General features: G+C 37.2%; 1 protein-coding gene across 1 annotated transcript; it reads left to right on the forward strand.

Annotated features, from left to right (window-relative positions):
• Positions 1–10831: 10831 nt before the first annotated feature.
• On the forward strand, positions 10832–11461 carry LOC138887553 (uncharacterized mitochondrial protein AtMg00300-like). The gene has a single exon (XM_070169311.1). It carries the CDS (start codon positions 10832–10834, stop codon positions 11459–11461), a length of 630 nt encoding a protein of 209 aa, XP_070025412.1.
• Positions 11462–18821: the final 7360 nt, after the last annotated feature.

The following is an 18821-nucleotide window of genomic DNA, read 5'->3' on the forward strand; positions in this document are numbered from 1 at the left end:
AAAGAAAGCTATAATGGAAAGAAAGAAATTATTCGATCAATGATCCAGAGTGGGTTATGTTACGAACTCACTTAAGGGTTCTGATTTTTATACATTCATCATATACAACCGTAGAAGATTCTGGTATACGTTAAAAGAAAGAATTGAGCCCAGGTCATAGATGAAGGATTGAATTATTAAAGAATTTTATCATGAATATCCCTCAGCGCCTATGAAAGGCTAATATAATAACTAATACCAGGAGCCGCATGTCGGAAGATATCTTAAGCCTACATAGAGGCTGATCAGAAAGAAGAGGAGACTAAAGAGTTACATCGACTAAGCAAAACAAGAGGGACCAAGAGAATTATAGACTTCGGGATCACTCTTAAGTAGCAGAGGTATAAGGAAGATAGTACAGTAGCCATATTTTACAATAGCTCTATGATGAAGCCAACTGAAGAGTACCAGCCTCATAAGTAGTCAGTACGAAGCTCCCACCGAATTGTGTATGCACCAGAGGTGTAAGAATTATAATAGAGCTTCAAGTTATGGACGTGAATTATACCTATGTGGAAGGGAGGTCATGAAAGAGATAGAAGATATAATACGAGATTTTAAGGTAAGAAAGGTAAATGTGAAAAGCGTACGAGATACTCAATGCAGAACATGTGAATAGTCCATACTTCAGATAGAAGGCTAGAAGTGCGGGGATTCATTATCTAGGGATAATAGTGGCATCATCAGTAGCATACCTTCCAACCTATGGTCTAGGTATCGAAAAGCTTGACCAAGAGAGTAAAGAAGAGTTAGAAACAATGTGATGTCTCGCTTGATGTTCCAAATGACAAAAGGAAATTTATGATGCAAGCAAGTTGAAAGGTTGCAAGTAATATAAATAGAGACGTGTAGGTCACAAGTTATTGTATGGTGAAGCGCAAGGTTCTAGAAGACAGGAGCAAGGATAAGAATATGCGAATGGGAAATTAACAAAATGGATAAGTCCTAAGGATTAAGCCCATGAAAACAAGAAGAGTAGATGGTTTCTCTAAATTAGACAAAGCTCACTATAGCCTGAATGAACTCAAATGAGTCTAAGACTGATAGCATTTAGAATGCCACCCTGGTAATAGAATGAGGGTGTAATAGTGATAGATAAAAGACGACGTTTGGGCCTTCGATTGAGTAATGATTCAACGAAGAAAAGAAACAGATCTTATGAATTGGACAGGATTAAAGACCCACGCAAGGTGAATCGCATTGGGATGCTATGAGGTATGGTTATCATTAATATATTATAGATCAATATTGAGGTGAATCAATAATGGATGAACTAAAGTTACGAAGTATGAGATAAGATTAGGCCGTCATTCTAAAGATAAACAGTAATGAGGAAGCATTAAAGGACTTAAATTTATACATATAGAATGAGCAATGAGAGTGAGCTGGGACTTGGTAGCAGACCTCAGCAACGATAAATTAAAGTAAGAGTTATGGCAATAAATTCATACGGATGGTTAAACGGACCTATGCGCTGAGATATAGCAATATTCGTGAATCCAACAAAGTATCGAGCAAAGGACTTAAATATACCTATAGAGGCCTAGATAGGCATCCTATTAAGCCTTGTATATACAAAGTAAGGCCTACAAATTGACTAAAAGGTATAAGGAAAAAGAAAAGATGAATTGCATAAGTGCACCTACAAAGCCAGGGTCATACAGGCCGCATGACAAAAGGTAACAAAAGTTGCAAGATTAGGAAGATTTCGACCACAGGTCATGATATGAGCAAAGAGACTAAAGAGGGGAATACCCTAGACTTTGGATTTATTCATAGATCAACTGCTTGAATGACAAGAAGAGTATTAATGTATTCAAAAGAGCTATAAGTTACGAAAATAATGAGAGCATCAGTCAACATTCGAGGACGAATGTTCCAAAGGGGGGAATGATGTAAAACCCCGCAATATTACGTCAATATTACGTCCTGCAGTATTATATTATGACAATGTTACCCTCTGCAGTAATATATTACGATGATGTGACGTCCTGCAGTATTAAATTACGACAGTGTTGCACCTTACAGTATTTTACGTTGAATTTATCATAAGGTAATTGACATCAGTCCAAGGAAAAGATTATTTGGAGAATATAAGGATTATGCTATTTCATACAAGTGATGAGTAAATTCGTGAAGGTGAGAGGGGAAGCAAGTCAAAGAAAATGAATTTTCGTCCAAGTTTGGCATGTTGAGATAAAATACGGGCCGACCGTTAATACCCGATATTTATGGACTAGTACCATACAAGGTACCACATGGCCATGATAGTAAGGTGTATATGTTATGTAAAAAAATGAGTAGTATTTTAAGTAATTTGAGGTAATTCTTAATTATGCGGGTAATTGGTTAATTATTGGGTAATGAGATATTATCCAATTAATTAAAGAGCCAATTGGATAAATATGGGGTAAGAGTAACGTGGCAGCCCAAGGCTTTGTATAATGTGACTCTTGAATTTATGTGAAATGTGGCAAACCTTGGAAAATACTTTGGCCAACTAATCCACATATAAGGCCCACCCCACACCTAGTAAAAGTCTTCTAAAAAACATAAAATTATGCCTTTGAATCAGACAACAAAAGGTTCAAAAATGTTAGCAAGGTCCCAAACTTTAGCAACATGAATTCAAAAAGACTTGGCAACATATCTTTGTAAAAGATTTAAAATCAAAATCTTCCTTTGACGTTGAAAAGCATAAACGCTCCACTTCAAACACAAGCTTCATTATGAAGCAATTTTGTCGAAATTCTTGCCAAGATTTCAATTGAAATCTCAAAGTTCAACCATTAAGATTTAATTCCATTTCTATTTTCAATACACAAAACGTTGGAGTAGAAAAAAAAATCATCCCAAGATTTCAAGGAATTCAAATGTAAATTTCGCCGAAACAGGTATGTTAAGGCTATTCCTTCTTTCTTTTGGCATGATCCATACGATATGAACGGAATGTGCAAATGCACAAATTCCATGAATGACTCTATTCATAGAAGTATTAGAGACATTTGTGTTCTTGAACTTTCATATGTTATAATATCTTATCATCTGTTCATGGGTCTCAGAAAAATACGAAAGTTGAAAAGAGTTTACTTTATGATATTACTCAGAGTCAAGATGGTCTTATGACATTCCGAATGATTTTATTGACGTACGTTTTATGCATTGCATTCATGTGCATTGACCCATGACCAGATGGCGTTATATATGCATATATATGTAAATATATGTATACGGGATATGGGAAAAGGTTATGGCGTTATATACGCACCACCACCTGATCAGCTGGTATATGATGATGATATTGCCCACAGTGGCTAAAATATGATTCAAACGGCATTATATACGCATATATGGGTATGTATTCAAATGGCGTTATATACGCATATGTATGTATGTATTCAAACGGCGTTATATACGCGTATATATGTATGTATATATATGTATATGGGATATGGGAATGGTTATGGCGTTATATACGCACCACCACCTGATCAGCTGGTATACGATTATGACTTTGCCCACAGTGGCCGATATGATATGATGGGATGCCCTCAGAGGCTGATGATGTTATGAAACATGTACCTATGCACGACATGACATTCATACACATATGCATGATGCTAAAAGTAATTTATGATTTACAAAGTTATTCAGACTTACAGGATGAGTCATGTACTCTATATTTCTTCCATGTCTCTTATATACTTTTTTATATGCGTTACATACTCGGTACATTATTTGTACTGACGTCCCTTTTGCCTGGGGACGCTGCGTTTCATGCCCGCAGGTCCCGATAGACAAGTCGAGAGCCCTCCAAGTAGGCTATCAGCTCAGCGGAAGATGTTGGTGCGCTCCATTTGCTTCGGAGTTGCTTGTTTGGTTAGTATGATTTAGACGTATATTGTTTGGTATGGCGGGACTCTATCCCGACCATTATGATATTTATGTATTCTTAGAGGCTTATAGACATATGTCGTGTATGTGAAAGATTGTATGGCCTTGTCGGCCTATGTTTTGAGTTTATAAAACATTATGTTGCCCTATTAGGCCCGTATGTGATGTGTATATGATAATGTAATAAGAAAGATATGCTACGTTGGTACTCGGTTGAGTAAGGTACCGTGTGCCCGTCGCGGCCCATCGGTTTGGGTCGTGACATTGTGTCATTGACTTTGGAGGCTCGTGGGATCAGTTTTTGCCTTTAAAAAAGTTTGCCTACAACAACAGCTACCAGTCGAGTATCCAGATGGCTCCTCATGAGGCTTTATATGGTAGGCGGTATCGGTCGCCAGTTGGATGGTTTGAGACGGGAGAGGCTCGGTTGTTGGGTACGGATCTAGTGCAGGACGCCTTGGACAAGGTCAGGATTATTCAGGATAGGCTTCATACAACTCAGTCTAGGCAAAAGGGTTATGCCGACTGCAATGTTCGTGATTTAACATTCATGGCCGGTGAGCGGGTATTGCTTCGAGTGTCGCCCATGAAGGGCATGATGAGATTTGGGAAGAAGGGCAAGCTTAGCATTAGGTTCATTGGCCCATTTGAGATTCTTGATAGAGTGGGAGAGTGGGAGAGGTGGCTGACAGACTTGCATTGCCGCCGAGCTTATTAGCCATGCATCCAGTGTTTCATGTGTCCATGCTTCAGAAGTATCACGGCGATCCATCCCACGTGTTAGATTTCAGCACTATTCGGTTGGGCAAGGACTTGTCTTATGAGGAGGAGCCGGTAGCTATTCTAGACCGGCAGGTTCATCAGTTGAGATCGAAGAGTTTTCCTTTTGTTCGTGTTCAGTGGAGAGGTCAGCCTGCTGAGGCATCGACCTGGGAGTCCGAGTCCGATATGCGGATCCGTTTTTCCCATATTTTCCCCGACTCAGGTACTTCCTTTTTATGTCCGTTCGAGGACGAACGATTGTTTTAGAGGTGGAGAATGTGATGACCCAAAAGGTAATCACTTGTTTTAGAAATATATTTTGTGTTATGAGGCTTTAAAACCTCTTTTAGTATCACCTTGATTTGTGTGCGCAGTCCGAGCGCATAGCCAAAAAGCCATTATGTGAAAATTTGTGAAAAAGATGAATTTTTGCCTTTAAAATGAATTTAAGTTGACTTTTGTCAACATTTTGGGTAAACGGACCCGGACACGTGATTTGACAGTCCCGGAGAGTCCGTAGGAAAATATGGGACTTGGGCGTATGCCCGGAATCGAATTCCGAGGTCCCAGGCCCGAGAAATGAATTTTTTAAAGAAAATTATTTTCTGGAATATTTATGGGTTTTTGGAAATAAAACGTGTTTAAAATTTAATGGTATCGGGCCCGTATTTTGGTTCCGGTATCCGGTAAAGGTCTTATATGTGGTTTAAGTCGAGCCTGTGAAATTTGGTAAGAAACGGAAATCGTTTGATGTGATTTGGACCCGTAGTTGTAAAAAATGATACTTTGAAAGTTTTGAGGTTTTTCTTAGATTTCTATGCTAAATCCATTGTTAAAGATGTTATTTTGGCATAAGTTCATATGATGTTTTTGAGTTATTATGCATATTTGGTTTGGAGCCCCAAGGGCTCGGATGAGTTTCGGATAGGTTTCGGAAGGTTTTAAACTTAGAAAAAGTTGTAGGTTTTCAGTTTCTGGTGTTCTGGTGTGTTGTTCTTCGCGTTCGCGAGAGTCCTTCCTTCTACGCAAACGCAAAGTTTTGGGGGGTGTTTCCCTTCGTGAACACGGACCTGCTATCGCGAACGCGAAGGCCTTTGGGCCTGGGTAGGGGGAGAAGGACTTTTCTCTACGCGAACGCGGCCACCCGACCGTGAACACGAAGGCTCTGTGGGCTGAAGCTCCGCGAACGCGAGCCTGTGATCATGAACGCGATAGACCCATCGCGAACACGATAGACCCATCGCGAAAGCGATGAAGGTCTGCCCAGTGATTTTAAAACAAAAGCAAAAACGGGCAGAACCCATTTACTTCATATTTTCGAAATTTGGGAGCATTGAGGCGATTTTCAAAAAACAATTTCTTCCCCAAAACAGTGGTAAATGATTCTAAACCTTTTTCTTTCGATTTCCCATTGCATTTCATCAATTTTCATCATAAAAGCTAGGGTTTTATGGTAGAAATTAGGAATTTGGGTAAAGTTAGGGCTTTTTGATAAATTGGGATTTAGACCTCGTTTTGGGGTTGAATTTCGAAACTAATTGTATATTTGGGCTTGTGTGTGAATGGGTGATCGAGTTTTGGTCCGAACCTCGAGTTTTGACCAAGCGGACCCGAGGTCAATTTTTGACTTTTTGGAGAAAATGATAGAAAACCTATAATTGAGCATTGGATATGAATTCTTTAGCATTTATTGATGTTGTTAAATCAATTTGGACTATATACGAGTTGTTTGGAGGCGAATTGTAAAGGAAAAGCGGTGTTTGAGGCTTGAGTTGGCCGTGGAAGTTCAAGGTAAATGTTTGTTCTAACCTTAGCTTGAGGGATTAGGAGTTGTGTCCTATTTGCTACGTGTTACTTGTTGAGTACGACGTATAGGCATGGTGACGAGTATCTATACGTTGGTGTCAAGCATGACCGTGAGTCTTAAATTGAAATTGTGGTGTTCTTAATAAGTACTACGAATGCATAAGTTGTTGATTCTCTGTGTTGAGCAAGGATTATGATTGTTCTCGTGGGAATTGCTTATGGTTGGGTATTGGTGCTAGTTGAGGTTTCTTTTGTGAAGCTAGATGTTGGAACAAGTTTGGTTATAGCTAATTTTCCCTTGCCGGGACGTATTTACTTATATTGTCGATTCCCTTGCCGGGATAGTGCTATTTCTTTATTGTTCCCTTGTTGGGACTCTCTTTGTGATTGATATTGAACTGCATATTTGGATCGGTTGCACGCCGCAATAATAATATAATTGGATCGGGTTGCATGCCGCAACAGTAATAAATGCTATGGATCGGGTTGCACGCCGCAACAATATTTTTATGATTTGGATCCGGTTGCGCGCCGCAACAATAGACAATAAAAGTGTTTATTGATTGGTTACGATTTCCTTATTCTTTTGCTGTAAACTTTAAATTGTTCTTTATGATTTTCTCTTAAATTACTATCGGTAAATGATATTACCCGCAACATGTCCCCCTCATATCTTTAATTGTCTATTTCTGTTTTATTTTCCGCTGCATATGATATAACTGCACAGGTTTATTTGGTCGTCTGGTCCTAGCCTCGTCACTACTTCGCCGGGGTTAGGCCAGGCACTTACCAGCACATGGGGTCGGTTGTGCTGATACTACACTTTGTACTGTGTGGAGATCCTGGAGCGGCAACTTTTGGACCGTAGCTTTGGGTGGCTGCATTCAGTCCAATCAGAGATTCCGAGGTAGTCCTACAAGCGTCCGCGGGCCCCGACGTTCTCCTCTATCTTTATATTCTGTTTTCATTTACTTCAGAGACAGATTATATCTTTCTTTCCAGGTAATTGTTTGTAGTATTCATAGACGGTCTGTGATATTGTGACATCGGTTCCGGGTAGAGATGTACTTGGTATTGCCGCACTTGTGTTTGGCTAAGTTATCAGATTACCTCTTCCGCATGTCTTTATTTATTGTTAATACTTCACTATTGATTGTATGTTGTTTTAAACTGTTAAAAAGGGCTAAATAAATGAGTTAGTGAATCTATAATACTTAGCTTGCCTAGCTTTCACGAGTAGGCGCCATCACGTCTCCCGAGGGTGGAAAATCCGGGTCGTGATAGATATTTGAATTATATATAAATAACTTTAACATTTAAACCTTCTAAATAATTATAGATAATCGTCAGATATTAATTAAGAAACACTACATGAAAAAAGACTAACATTTTCTCATTTCTCGTAGTGATAATTTTATTTTTGCACTATTCTCATAATTGTCATTGGAACCTAAAAATAGCCACAAAGTAAAATAATAACTCATATTTATGGCAAAGCACAAAGTTTGGCACGATATAAATGATTCTTTGATTACGACGTGACTCTTATACTATGACTTGAACTCTTATTTGATATGATTTTATCTTTCAAAAAATATTTTTATTTTGAAATTTCAATTTCTAAAACTTTATAAATATTATAATAATGATTATCTTTATAATGATGCAAGTAAAGATATTATCCTTAATTTAAAATTCACTTTAATCGGCTATCTAAAAATTTAAATGATTATTTGGCCGGGTTTATTTCAGTATGACTCCACTTTAAGCTTACTGATATCTCTAGCCCCATAATTTGAATTTTTAATACCCTGTATATACAAAAATTTTGTTCTTTGAATCATTAAATGTTAAATTAGTTGATTATTATTATAAAATATTGCATATATTGTCTTAAAATTGTCAAGTAGTTTATTTTTCGACACCATACTTGGCTTAACCTCAATATAATCTACTCAATTGCATTCCAATTCAAATTCGAATATCATATCAGTTTGTTAGTAATAGTGATTTTTTAAAAACGACACATAATGTAAATTAAAAAAATAATAATAGAAGATATCCTAATCTTATAATCTATGTATTTGAGTTGAAAATATATATATATATATATATATATATATATATATATATATATATATATATATATATTTGAAATCGATGAGATTAACTTTTAAATCTTTTATATTCAACAAAGATGGAACATAAGAAGAAATTTGTTGTCATCTTTTATTTCTTATTTTTAGATCTTTATATCATTTTTTTTGAATATTTATTTTCTTTTATCTTATTTTTTATGTCATTATTTCTGTTGTTACAAAAAAATTAATTTATTTCACTATAAAAGATTGAGTTTTAATAAAAATTGTCTACATATGAACTTTAATTAGATTAATGTGGTAGAACACCATTCAATTCTGTATTAATTTCTCTATTTTGTAAAAGGAAATAATTCAGAAAGTTAGTTTTATAGCACAGAATATTCTTACAAAGATGTCAGCGAGCAAGAAGCTGAGGAATGGAGCTATCCATATATAGTATGATGAACATTATCAAATTAAACCAAAAACCAATCAGGCCAATGTGTCATAGCAATCATTGAATCCAAACATAACAAAAATGAAACGTCCTACAAAAATGTTGAGCATAGGCTTTTGAAAAGTCAGTCTAATAAAAAACTTGTTGAAAAGTCATCTTTGTTTAGATTTCTGCTTAAATGAAGGACCTCAATACCACAGATAAAACAAAAGAAGAACATGCTTTCTGCAGTAGCTTTTCCCACTGTTACTTCAGATAACAATACCATTAATGCGAAAAAGAGAAAACATGGAATGATAATGACTTTAATACTGTAGAAACTAGCAAGAACAAAGTGAAAGTAATTTGCACAACTTTGATTTGATTGCTCATGCAAGTGCTAACATTAATTGTTATTTGTGGCTTGAATTATTTCCTTGTATTTTTAGGAAACTCATAGTCCCTATAGGTTTAGGAAAACCTATTGTCCTAATAGATTTGGGAAAGGAAAACCTATAGTCCTTGTCAAATTGGTAAACCTTTCTCATATATGTTTTGGACCTTTTGGGATCTATATATAGGGGTTGTAGTTGGGGATTCTATAGATTGTATTGTGCTTTTCTTCTCATTCATAGTATAAAACTCTCTCTACTTTTGCCCCGAGGATTAGGCTTAGCCAAACCTCGTTAAATCCATGTATTAATTTTTCTTCTCTATTTGCTTTGTGTGTGATCATGTGCTAGTTAACCCACGATATTATGCAACAATTTGTATCAGAGCAAGGTTCGGGTTTCTACATATAATATAGGGTTAAGATGTCTTCATCATCTTTAACAAAGTACGAAGTAGAGAAATTTGACGGAGGTTCTAGTTTCAGTCTATGGAACATTTGGATGAAATCGTCCCTGGTGTTACAAGGATTATGGAAAGCAATTGATGAGGATTTTCCTGAAGATATGAAAGAGACAAAGAAGGAAGACCTAAAGGAGAGGGCTTTGAGTGCGATCTTCATGAGCGTTACCGATAGAGTTCTTCAGGAAATTGCTGAAGAAACTTCTGCAGCAACGACATGGAAGAATATGGAAGATCTGTATTCTAAGAAATCGCTGACAAACCGCCTCTACCTGAAAAAGAGGTTATACAATATCCATATGAATGAAGGTACACCTGTTAAAACTCACCTTGATGAGTTTAATTCAATTATAATGGACCTGAAGAATGTGGATATCAAAATTGAGAGTGAGGATGAGGCCTTGATTGTGTTATGTTCTTTACCACAACCTTATGATACTTTTGCTGATACACTGCTATATGGGAAAGACATCATTTCACTAGAAGATGTTAATAATGCACTAAAATCTAAAGAGTTGAACAAGAGCTTTCCAGACAACAGAATTGAGGGCGAGGGTCATGTGATTAGAGGAAGACCACAACAAAAGGACTTTAATAGAAAAAGTCAACTGCAAGATCAAAGTCTAGAGAAAGGAAGCAACACTATTATGAGTGTGTGGAGCAAGGTCACTACAAGAGAGATTGTCCTAAGCTGAAGGAGAAAAGAAGGAAGCAGAAAGTAGATAATTCGGCAAATATTGTTGACACTGACAATAATTATGATGATAGTGACTATGTAGGGGAAGTTTGTGCTGTGAGTTCTAGTCATGGGCAAAATTCTTGGGTTCTTGATTCTGGTGCTACTTTCCACATGTGTCCACACAAGAATTGGTTTGCAATTTACAAACAAATGAGTGAGACTGTCTATATGTGAGATGATAATCCATTACCAGTAGAGGGGGTTGGTAACATCAAATTGAGAATGTTCGACGGAATTATTAGAAACATTGAGTGTTGGCATGTTCCTCGAATAAAGAGAAATTTAATTTCTCTTTTGACTTTGGATGATCAAGGGTATAAATTTCACTCTGAGAATGGAATACTTAAAGTGTGTAAAGGCTCCATGATACTCATGAAGGGTAAACTACATTCTAAATTGTATCATCTTCAGGCCATTGTAGTTGAAGGGGAAGCTGCTGTAGCTTCTGGGAAAAGTGATCTGAATCAATCTCAATTGTGGCACTTGCGACTTGGCCATATGAGTGATAATGGATTGTCTTTGTTGAGTAAGCAGAATTTGCTGAATGGGTACAAAAATCAAGTTTTGAATTTTTATGAGCATTGTGTGTTTGGTAAACAGACAAGGGTAAAGTTCATCAAGAAGGCCGAGCACAAGACCAAAGGCAAGTTAGATTATATACACTCTGACTTGTGGGGTCCAAACAGAGTTCCCTCCAAGAGTGGTGCCAGGTATTTTATGACTTTGATTGATGATTACTTAAGGATGGTATGGGTGTATTTTTTGAAAACAAAAGATGAGGCATTTTCGACATTTGTTAAATGGAAGACGATGGTTGGGAGGCAGACAGAAAGAAAAGTTAAGCGTCTTTGAACTGACAATGGGTTGGAATTTTGCAATTCTGAGTTCGATAGTTTCTGCAGCAGGGAGGGCATAGTGAGACACCGCACTTGTGTCGGAACACCACAACAAAAAGTGTTACAGAACATATGAATAGAACACTTTGTGATAGGGCACGAAGCATGCTTTCACACTCATGTGTTAGCAAAGATTTTCCCGCTGAAGCAATCAATACAACTTGTTATTTGGTCAATAGATCTCCATCCACAGCTATTGAGTTCAAAACTTCTTTTGAGGTATGGTCCGGTTCGCCTGCTGATTATTCAAATTTAAGGATATTTGGTTGTCCTTCTTATGCTTATGTGAGGGATGGAAAACTTGAGCCAAGAGCAAAGAAGTGCATATTTCTAGGGTATGGAACTGGAGTGAAAGGTTATAGGTTGTGGTGCACAGATCAAAAGACTCTAGGGCTAATTATCAGTAGGGATGTAGCATTCAATGAATCTGCCTCACTGGACAGTCATAGGGAGAAGGTAGTAGCATAAATAGATCGTAGTGTCAGTGACCGCATAGAGCTAGAGAATGAATCTCCACTAGCTCAGCCCAGTAGTTCTAAAGTAAAGGAAGTAGAGGAGGTGCAAAATATTGATCAAGACGATAATGTTGATGCACCTGCGCAACAACCCTATAACATTGCAACAGGTAGAGAGAAGAGAGTGATCAATCCACCACAAAGGTTTGCAAACGTAGTTGATGGGAATCTTCTTGGATATACGAATCTAGTAGGATTTGCTTTGGTAGTTGCAGAGACCGTTGATGCATTTGAGTGTTATAGCTACTCAAAAGCTATTCAGAGTAAATAACCAAATTGATGGATTAGTGCTATGGCTAAAGAGATTGAGTCTCTTAACAAGTTTAGGCATTGCCTATACTTGGTTGATGCGTGCGACAATCAATAGAGCCCTTGCGAGGGCTGAGGGCAAGGTAGAGAGATGTTGGTCATGTTGATGAAGAGAATTCAAGCTAAGGGGAAGCTTTTTTATTTGTGGCTTGAATTATTTCCTTGTATTTTTAGGAAACCCATAGTCCCTATAGGTTTAAGAAAATCCATTGTCCTAATAGATTTGGGAAAGGAAAACCTATAGTCCTTGTCAAATTGGAAAACATTTCTCATATATGTTTGGGACCTTTTGGGATCTATATATAGGGGTTGTAGTTGGGATTCTATAGATTGTATTGTGATTTTCTTCTCATTCATAGTGAAAAACTCTCTCTGCTTTTGCCCCGAGGATTAGTCTTAGCCGAACCTCGTTAAATCCTTGTGTTGATTTTTCTTCTCTATTTGCTTTGTGTACGATTGTGTGCTAGTTAACCCACGATATTATGCAACATTAATTTTGACATTAAAATGTTGCAGTAGATCTAATGAAGGTTTAGTAGAATCAAAGAAACTTACACCTTACTGAAGAGGTCAGCCTTCCCATGTCGGTAGTGGAAAGCCTGAAGGAAAGAGCACAAGGAAAATATCGAGTCATTTACTATCAAGACTCAGAATCCTAACATACTATACATCGGAACCATATGTTACGCAATTGCAGGAGCTCACTTAACTTGAGGATCATTGAATTGATTGAGGAGTAGTTCGAGAAATCAAGCGTAAGATGAGTGTAGAGAAGAAGGAAGAAGAAGAGAGGAGAAGTAGAATAGGAATTGTATTATTATTCATGTCTGTAATTTGTGTAATACACTATATTTATATCTATTACATTGAATGAAAAATCAAGAGCTTCCCTAACAGATTCCTTCAGCTAACAGAAGTTAGTTATTGTCAAACTCCCAACTAACTCTAACTACTTTTTTGAATTCCTAACTAACTGTGATAACTGACTTAATTTGCCTCTTTTTCTGGACTCCATTCCCTTTCTAATAATTGTGTATCAGTACTCCCCTCCAATAGAAGATCCTTGTCCACAAGTATCGAATGCGGGAAACCTTATCTGCAATACAGTAACTAGCTCCCATGTAGCTGCATCAACAAGCAGTCCATGCCATTTAATTAAAACCTATGCCACAGCCTTGTTGCCTCTTTTGATCATTATTCTTTGTAAAACAAGCTCAGGGTCGGGGAAATAAGGACTTGCTAAGCCAATGACAGGATGATAAGAAATTTGGTAGGGAACTTTATAACATTTTTTTAATAAGGACACATGAACTGTGGGGTGAATCCTTACACCAATAGGTAACAAAAAGGTATAGGCAACTGGACATATCCTTTTGATGATCTGAAAGGGCCCATAATACTTGACAGCTAGCTTGTGAGATGAATAATGTTAAATTGTTACTTGCTTATAGGGATGAACCTTCAAATAAACTCTGTCTCCCACTACAAATTGTCTGTCACTTCTATGAGAGTCTGCCTATTACTTCATTCTGACTTGTGCCCTTCTCAAATGATACTTGAGCAGCTGGATTTTCAATTCCTTATTGATTAGTGTATTTTTAACTTCAGTAGAAGATGATTCCCCTAGAAGATAGGGCAAATGTAATGGTGGAGGTCTACCATACAATGCCTTATAGGGAGTAGTTTGTATAGCTGAGAGGAAGGAAGTGTTGTACCAGTATTCAGGCATAGGCAAGCATGAATACCAATTAGTAGCATCCTCATTGCAGTAGCACCTTAAGTATGTCTCAAGGCTCCTGTTCAGCACCTTAGTTTGGCCATCAGACTGAGGATGATATGCTGAAGAAGTGTGAAATTGTACCCTTTGTAGAGTGAAGAGTTCTTGCCAGAAACAACTCAAGAAATAGCATCTCTGTCACTAGTGATGGCATCATGCATCCCATGTTGTTTTACTACTGTGTCTAGGAAAACCTTTGAAACATATTGGGCAGTGTAGGGATGCTTCAATTGAATAAAATGGCCTTACTTGCTCGACCTGTGAACTACCACTAAAATTATTTCACATCCATTTGACTTAGGTAATCAATCAATAAAGTCCATGCTAATATGTGACCATACCACATATGGAATAGGCAATGGTTGTAACAGATGCAGCTAGATCTGGTTTATTCCGTTGGCAAATATCACACTTCCGGACAAACTCCTTAACCTATGCCCTCATATTCTTCCAATAGAACAGTGTCACTAACCTTTTCAATGTAGCTTCTACTCCTGAATGACCTCCTTGAGGACCAGCATGCCATGTTATTATTATTTCTTTCCTTAGTTCTGGTACCTTGCCAACCACCAGTTTCCCTTTCCTCCTTAGCTGACCATGCATTCAAGAGAATTACTTATGCTTGGTAAGATCAACTTGAAGCTCCTCGATCAACTGTCGAAGCTCTTGGTCTGAGTTCCAACCATCAACAATAGAATGGAGCAAATCATTATTGTGAGGTGACAATGTGAGTGCTAACAATGCTACTCTAGTTACTCTTGAAAGGGCATCAACCACTTCATTTTCAACTCCTTTTTTGTACTCTATAGTGTAATCAAAAGGCATCAACTTAGTTAACCATAACAGCTGAGAATTGGTGTGAAGTTTATGTTCCATAAGAAACTTTAGAGACTTGATCAGTTTTTATGAAAAACCTTTGTCCCAACAAATACTGCGATCATTTATAGACAACATACACAATAGACGGTAATTCCCAATCATAGGCAAATAATGAAGCATGTCTAGGTGATAGAGCCTTACCGATAAAGGCTATAGGATGCCCTTCTTGTATAAGCACTGCTCCTATCCATAGTCACTTGCATCAGTCTCAACAGTGAATGTTTTGGTAGCATCAGGTAAAGCCAGAACAGGTGCCTTAGTTAGAGCTTTCTTTAGTTCTGCAAAGGCTGCATCAGCTGTAGGTGACCACTTGAAGTTATTCTTCTTAGTTAGTTCAGTTAAAGGCTTACAGATGACCCCAAAGCCTTTCATAAATCTCCTATAGTAGCCTGCTAAACCTAGAAATCCTCTTAGCCATTTGAGTTAGTTGGGGTAGGCCAGTTCTGTATAGATTTTATCTTGTGAGGGTCAGTAGATACACCTTCTACTGTAATGAAGTGTCCTAGGTATTTAATACTATAAACTCTAAAGAAACACTTGCTCCAAAGAGCTGGTGTTTGTTCATCTCTACAAATACAACTCTTAAGTGCACCAGATGATCATCCATGTTGCTGTTGTAGATAAATATATCATCAAAGAAAACCAACACCTGCTTTCTAAGGAACTTCTAAAAGATGGCATTCATCAGTCTTTGAAAGGTAGCAGGAGCATTTGAAAAGACAAATAGCAGCACTAGATATTTAAAATATCCAGAATGAGTCATGAATGCAGTTTTAGGTACATCCTTATTTGCCATCTTAAGTTGGTGATAGCCAGATCTTAGGTCTATCTTAACAAAGAACTTTGACCCTCCTAATTCATCAAGCAGGTCTTCAACAATAGGGGTTGGAAACTTGTTCTTGACTGTGTGTTTATTTAGGTCCGTATAATCCACACAAAGCCTCCAGGTTCTACCCTTTTTCCCTACTAGAACCACTAGAGATGCAAAGGGACTATAGCTGGGTTGAATGATCCCTTGATCTAGCATATGTTGTACCAACCCTTCAATGATATCCTTCTTAACTAAGGGATATCTATAGGGTCGTTTGTTCACCAGTTCAGTACTAGCTTGTAATACAATCCCGTGATCAAACACACCTTTAGAAGGTGGTAATTCAGTAGGTTCCTCAAACAAGCTAGAATACTCAGATAACAGTTGCACTAATCTAGCATTTGTTTCTGGTTCTTCCTTAGCTTTTAATACATTCCACTATTCTTCAGTATTTTCCATTGGTACTACTTGAATCATACATAGTTGAGAAATGTTACCTGTGTGCTTGACCAATTTGTTAGATTCTTGAACCTTGATCTGGCTGCCAGCACCTTTAAGGAGGTGTTTCCTTGCTTTGTACTAGAATTTCATACTCAGCTTTCTAAAGTTCATTTTGATATCTCCAAGTGCTAGCAACCATTTCACTCCAAGTACTACTCCAAAAGAGTCTAAGGGCAGTAGTAAGAACTCTAGTGAAAACTCAGCTCCTCGCAGCAACCAAGTGATAGTACACATCTTGTCCACCATCATATTTCCATTAGTAGTAGCCACCATTTGAGGTTGAGTATATATGATCTTACATCCCAAGTGTTTGACCAAGTAAGGATCAATAAAGTTGTGGGAACTACCAGTATCAATCATAATGCTTAAGCCTTCTTATCATTGTAACCAGTCACTTTCAATATTCTATAACCTAAGGAGCCATTCAAGGCATGAATGAAAATCTCCATCTGTTCTATAGATTGAGATGGATCCAGGGCATTGAAACTATCATATTGCAACTATAGTTCTTGTTCTTCACCTGTATCTTGTATTTCCTCTGTTTCCTCTAATTCTAATATGTAAATCTGTTTGAAATTTTTGCATCTATGCCTAGGTACATACTTCTAATTGCAGAAGTAGCATAATCCCCTTGCTCTTTTGTCATTCATTTCATCTAAACTCAATGTTCTCCTATTAACACCCTTAGTATAAGATGAACTACTGAGGGTAGGAGTAGGTAATAATGGTTTACCAGTAGTTCCTGGCCCAACATATCTCTTGAATGTGGGTCTTGATGCATAGAAAGTTTGTTTTGTTGCACCTAGGTAAACCTCCTACATTCTAGCTGTTCTGTACACCTGTGACAATATGGTTGGGTTGGTGAGCTTTACTGCAATATTGAGTTCGTGTTTCAGACCTCCAATGAAGCAGCTAATTGCATTTTCTTGGGATAATCTCACCCTATTCAGATTCTTCTAAAAAACAACTTGATATTCCTTCATACTATCAGTTTGTTTGATATTTTTGATTTCTTCCATCGGATCATCAAAATCAGCCCCAAATCTCTCAACCAATGCCATGACGTACTCATTCCAAGTAGCAGGTTGTAGGTGCTGTCGGTACCTCATGAAAGAAAGGTGCCATTGTATAACTTCACCTTCCAACTGTAATGCAGCTACTTCAACTTTTTCTTCAGCAACTACCTTTTTCATAGAGAAGAATTGTTCAATTTTTAACAACCATGATCTCATATCAAACCGTAAGACTCCATCCTAAACCACCTAGAAAAATTGGAATGGTAATGATTGGAGTTTGTATGGCTTCTCTCTTGATGACATCTTCCTTCATAAGGTTCACCTTCATCTAGTAATTACGATTTATCCTTTTGGAGTTCCCTTGAATTAGTCATTTGTTCTTTCAATTCAAGGAATGTTCCATCCAACTGCTTCAGATGCAAAACTTCACCAGATAAAGCCCCTACATCAGCTATCAATTTCTACATCAATTCGCGTTGATCGGCTGGTTCTTCAGTTGAATTGTCAATCGATCGTATGTGTCTTTCGCCACGATTCCAAGGATCGAGGGCTCTGATACCAATGTTACGCGATTGCAGAAGCTCACTTAACTCGAGGATCGCAGAGTTGATTCAGGAGTAATTCGAGAAATAATCAATAGGTTTAGAACTTTACCACTAGTTGTGTTCAACTAAAGTGGGAAAAGATCACGACGCTTTTGACAACTCTATAAATAGAGTTCATTCTCTCATAACCTTCAACCTCAAGTTCTTTCTGTTGCCTGGAGTCAGTAGTGTCAAAGACTCTACAAAACTCTTGGCTGAAGATAGTGATGCAGCCCCTTGATTTCAACTTCTCTTTCCCGTTGTTTTTTTAAGTCTTAGGGTGGGTTTGGTAGGAAGGAAAATGTTTTCATAGAAAATATTTTCATGGAAAATGAGTGGTTTTACAACTTATTTTCCCTTGTTTGGTTAGTGAGTGAAAATTAATTTCCGAAAAATATTTTCTAGTGTTTGGTTAGAGATTATAAAATATTTTCTAGGGAAATAATTTTTATGCTACTCTTCTCACCCCCTTCCCCCAAGTCCCCATGTTTCTTGTGCTCTCCTTCCTTCCCCCCTCCCCCCTTTCCAAATACCGAACATTTTTAGGACTCTATTTTCTTCAAGAATTTAATTATTCTTCTAAAAATTCACATAAACCCAAAGGAATTAATGTGTTGCATTACTTTTTTACCCAAAAATAACGTTGAAATTTGTGCTCTGTAACTAAAAAGAAAATACTCTTTTTTTTGTTCAAAAAGAAAGTACTTTCTTCTATATGATTTAGTACTTTCTACAACATGAAAATAAAGTACTTATTTTATTAAAATGAAAGAAAATACTTTTTCTACATCATGAAAACAAATACTTTTTTTTGTTGAAATGAAAGAAAATACTTTTTCTACATCATGATTATTTTTCTGAAATGAAAGAAAATACTTTTTTTTTACTTTTTTCGTTATAATTGAAAAAAAAACATTTTTTATA

This window comes from Nicotiana sylvestris, chromosome 3 (assembly GCF_000393655.2).
Source record: "Nicotiana sylvestris chromosome 3, ASM39365v2, whole genome shotgun sequence".
NCBI classification, from domain to species: domain Eukaryota; kingdom Viridiplantae; phylum Streptophyta; class Magnoliopsida; order Solanales; family Solanaceae; genus Nicotiana; species Nicotiana sylvestris.

Excerpts from the sequence above, each read along its gene's own strand:
- LOC138887553 (XM_070169311.1), top strand. The coding sequence starts at position 10,832 with ATGTTCGACGGAATTATTAGAAACATTGAGTGTTGGCATGTTCCTCGA.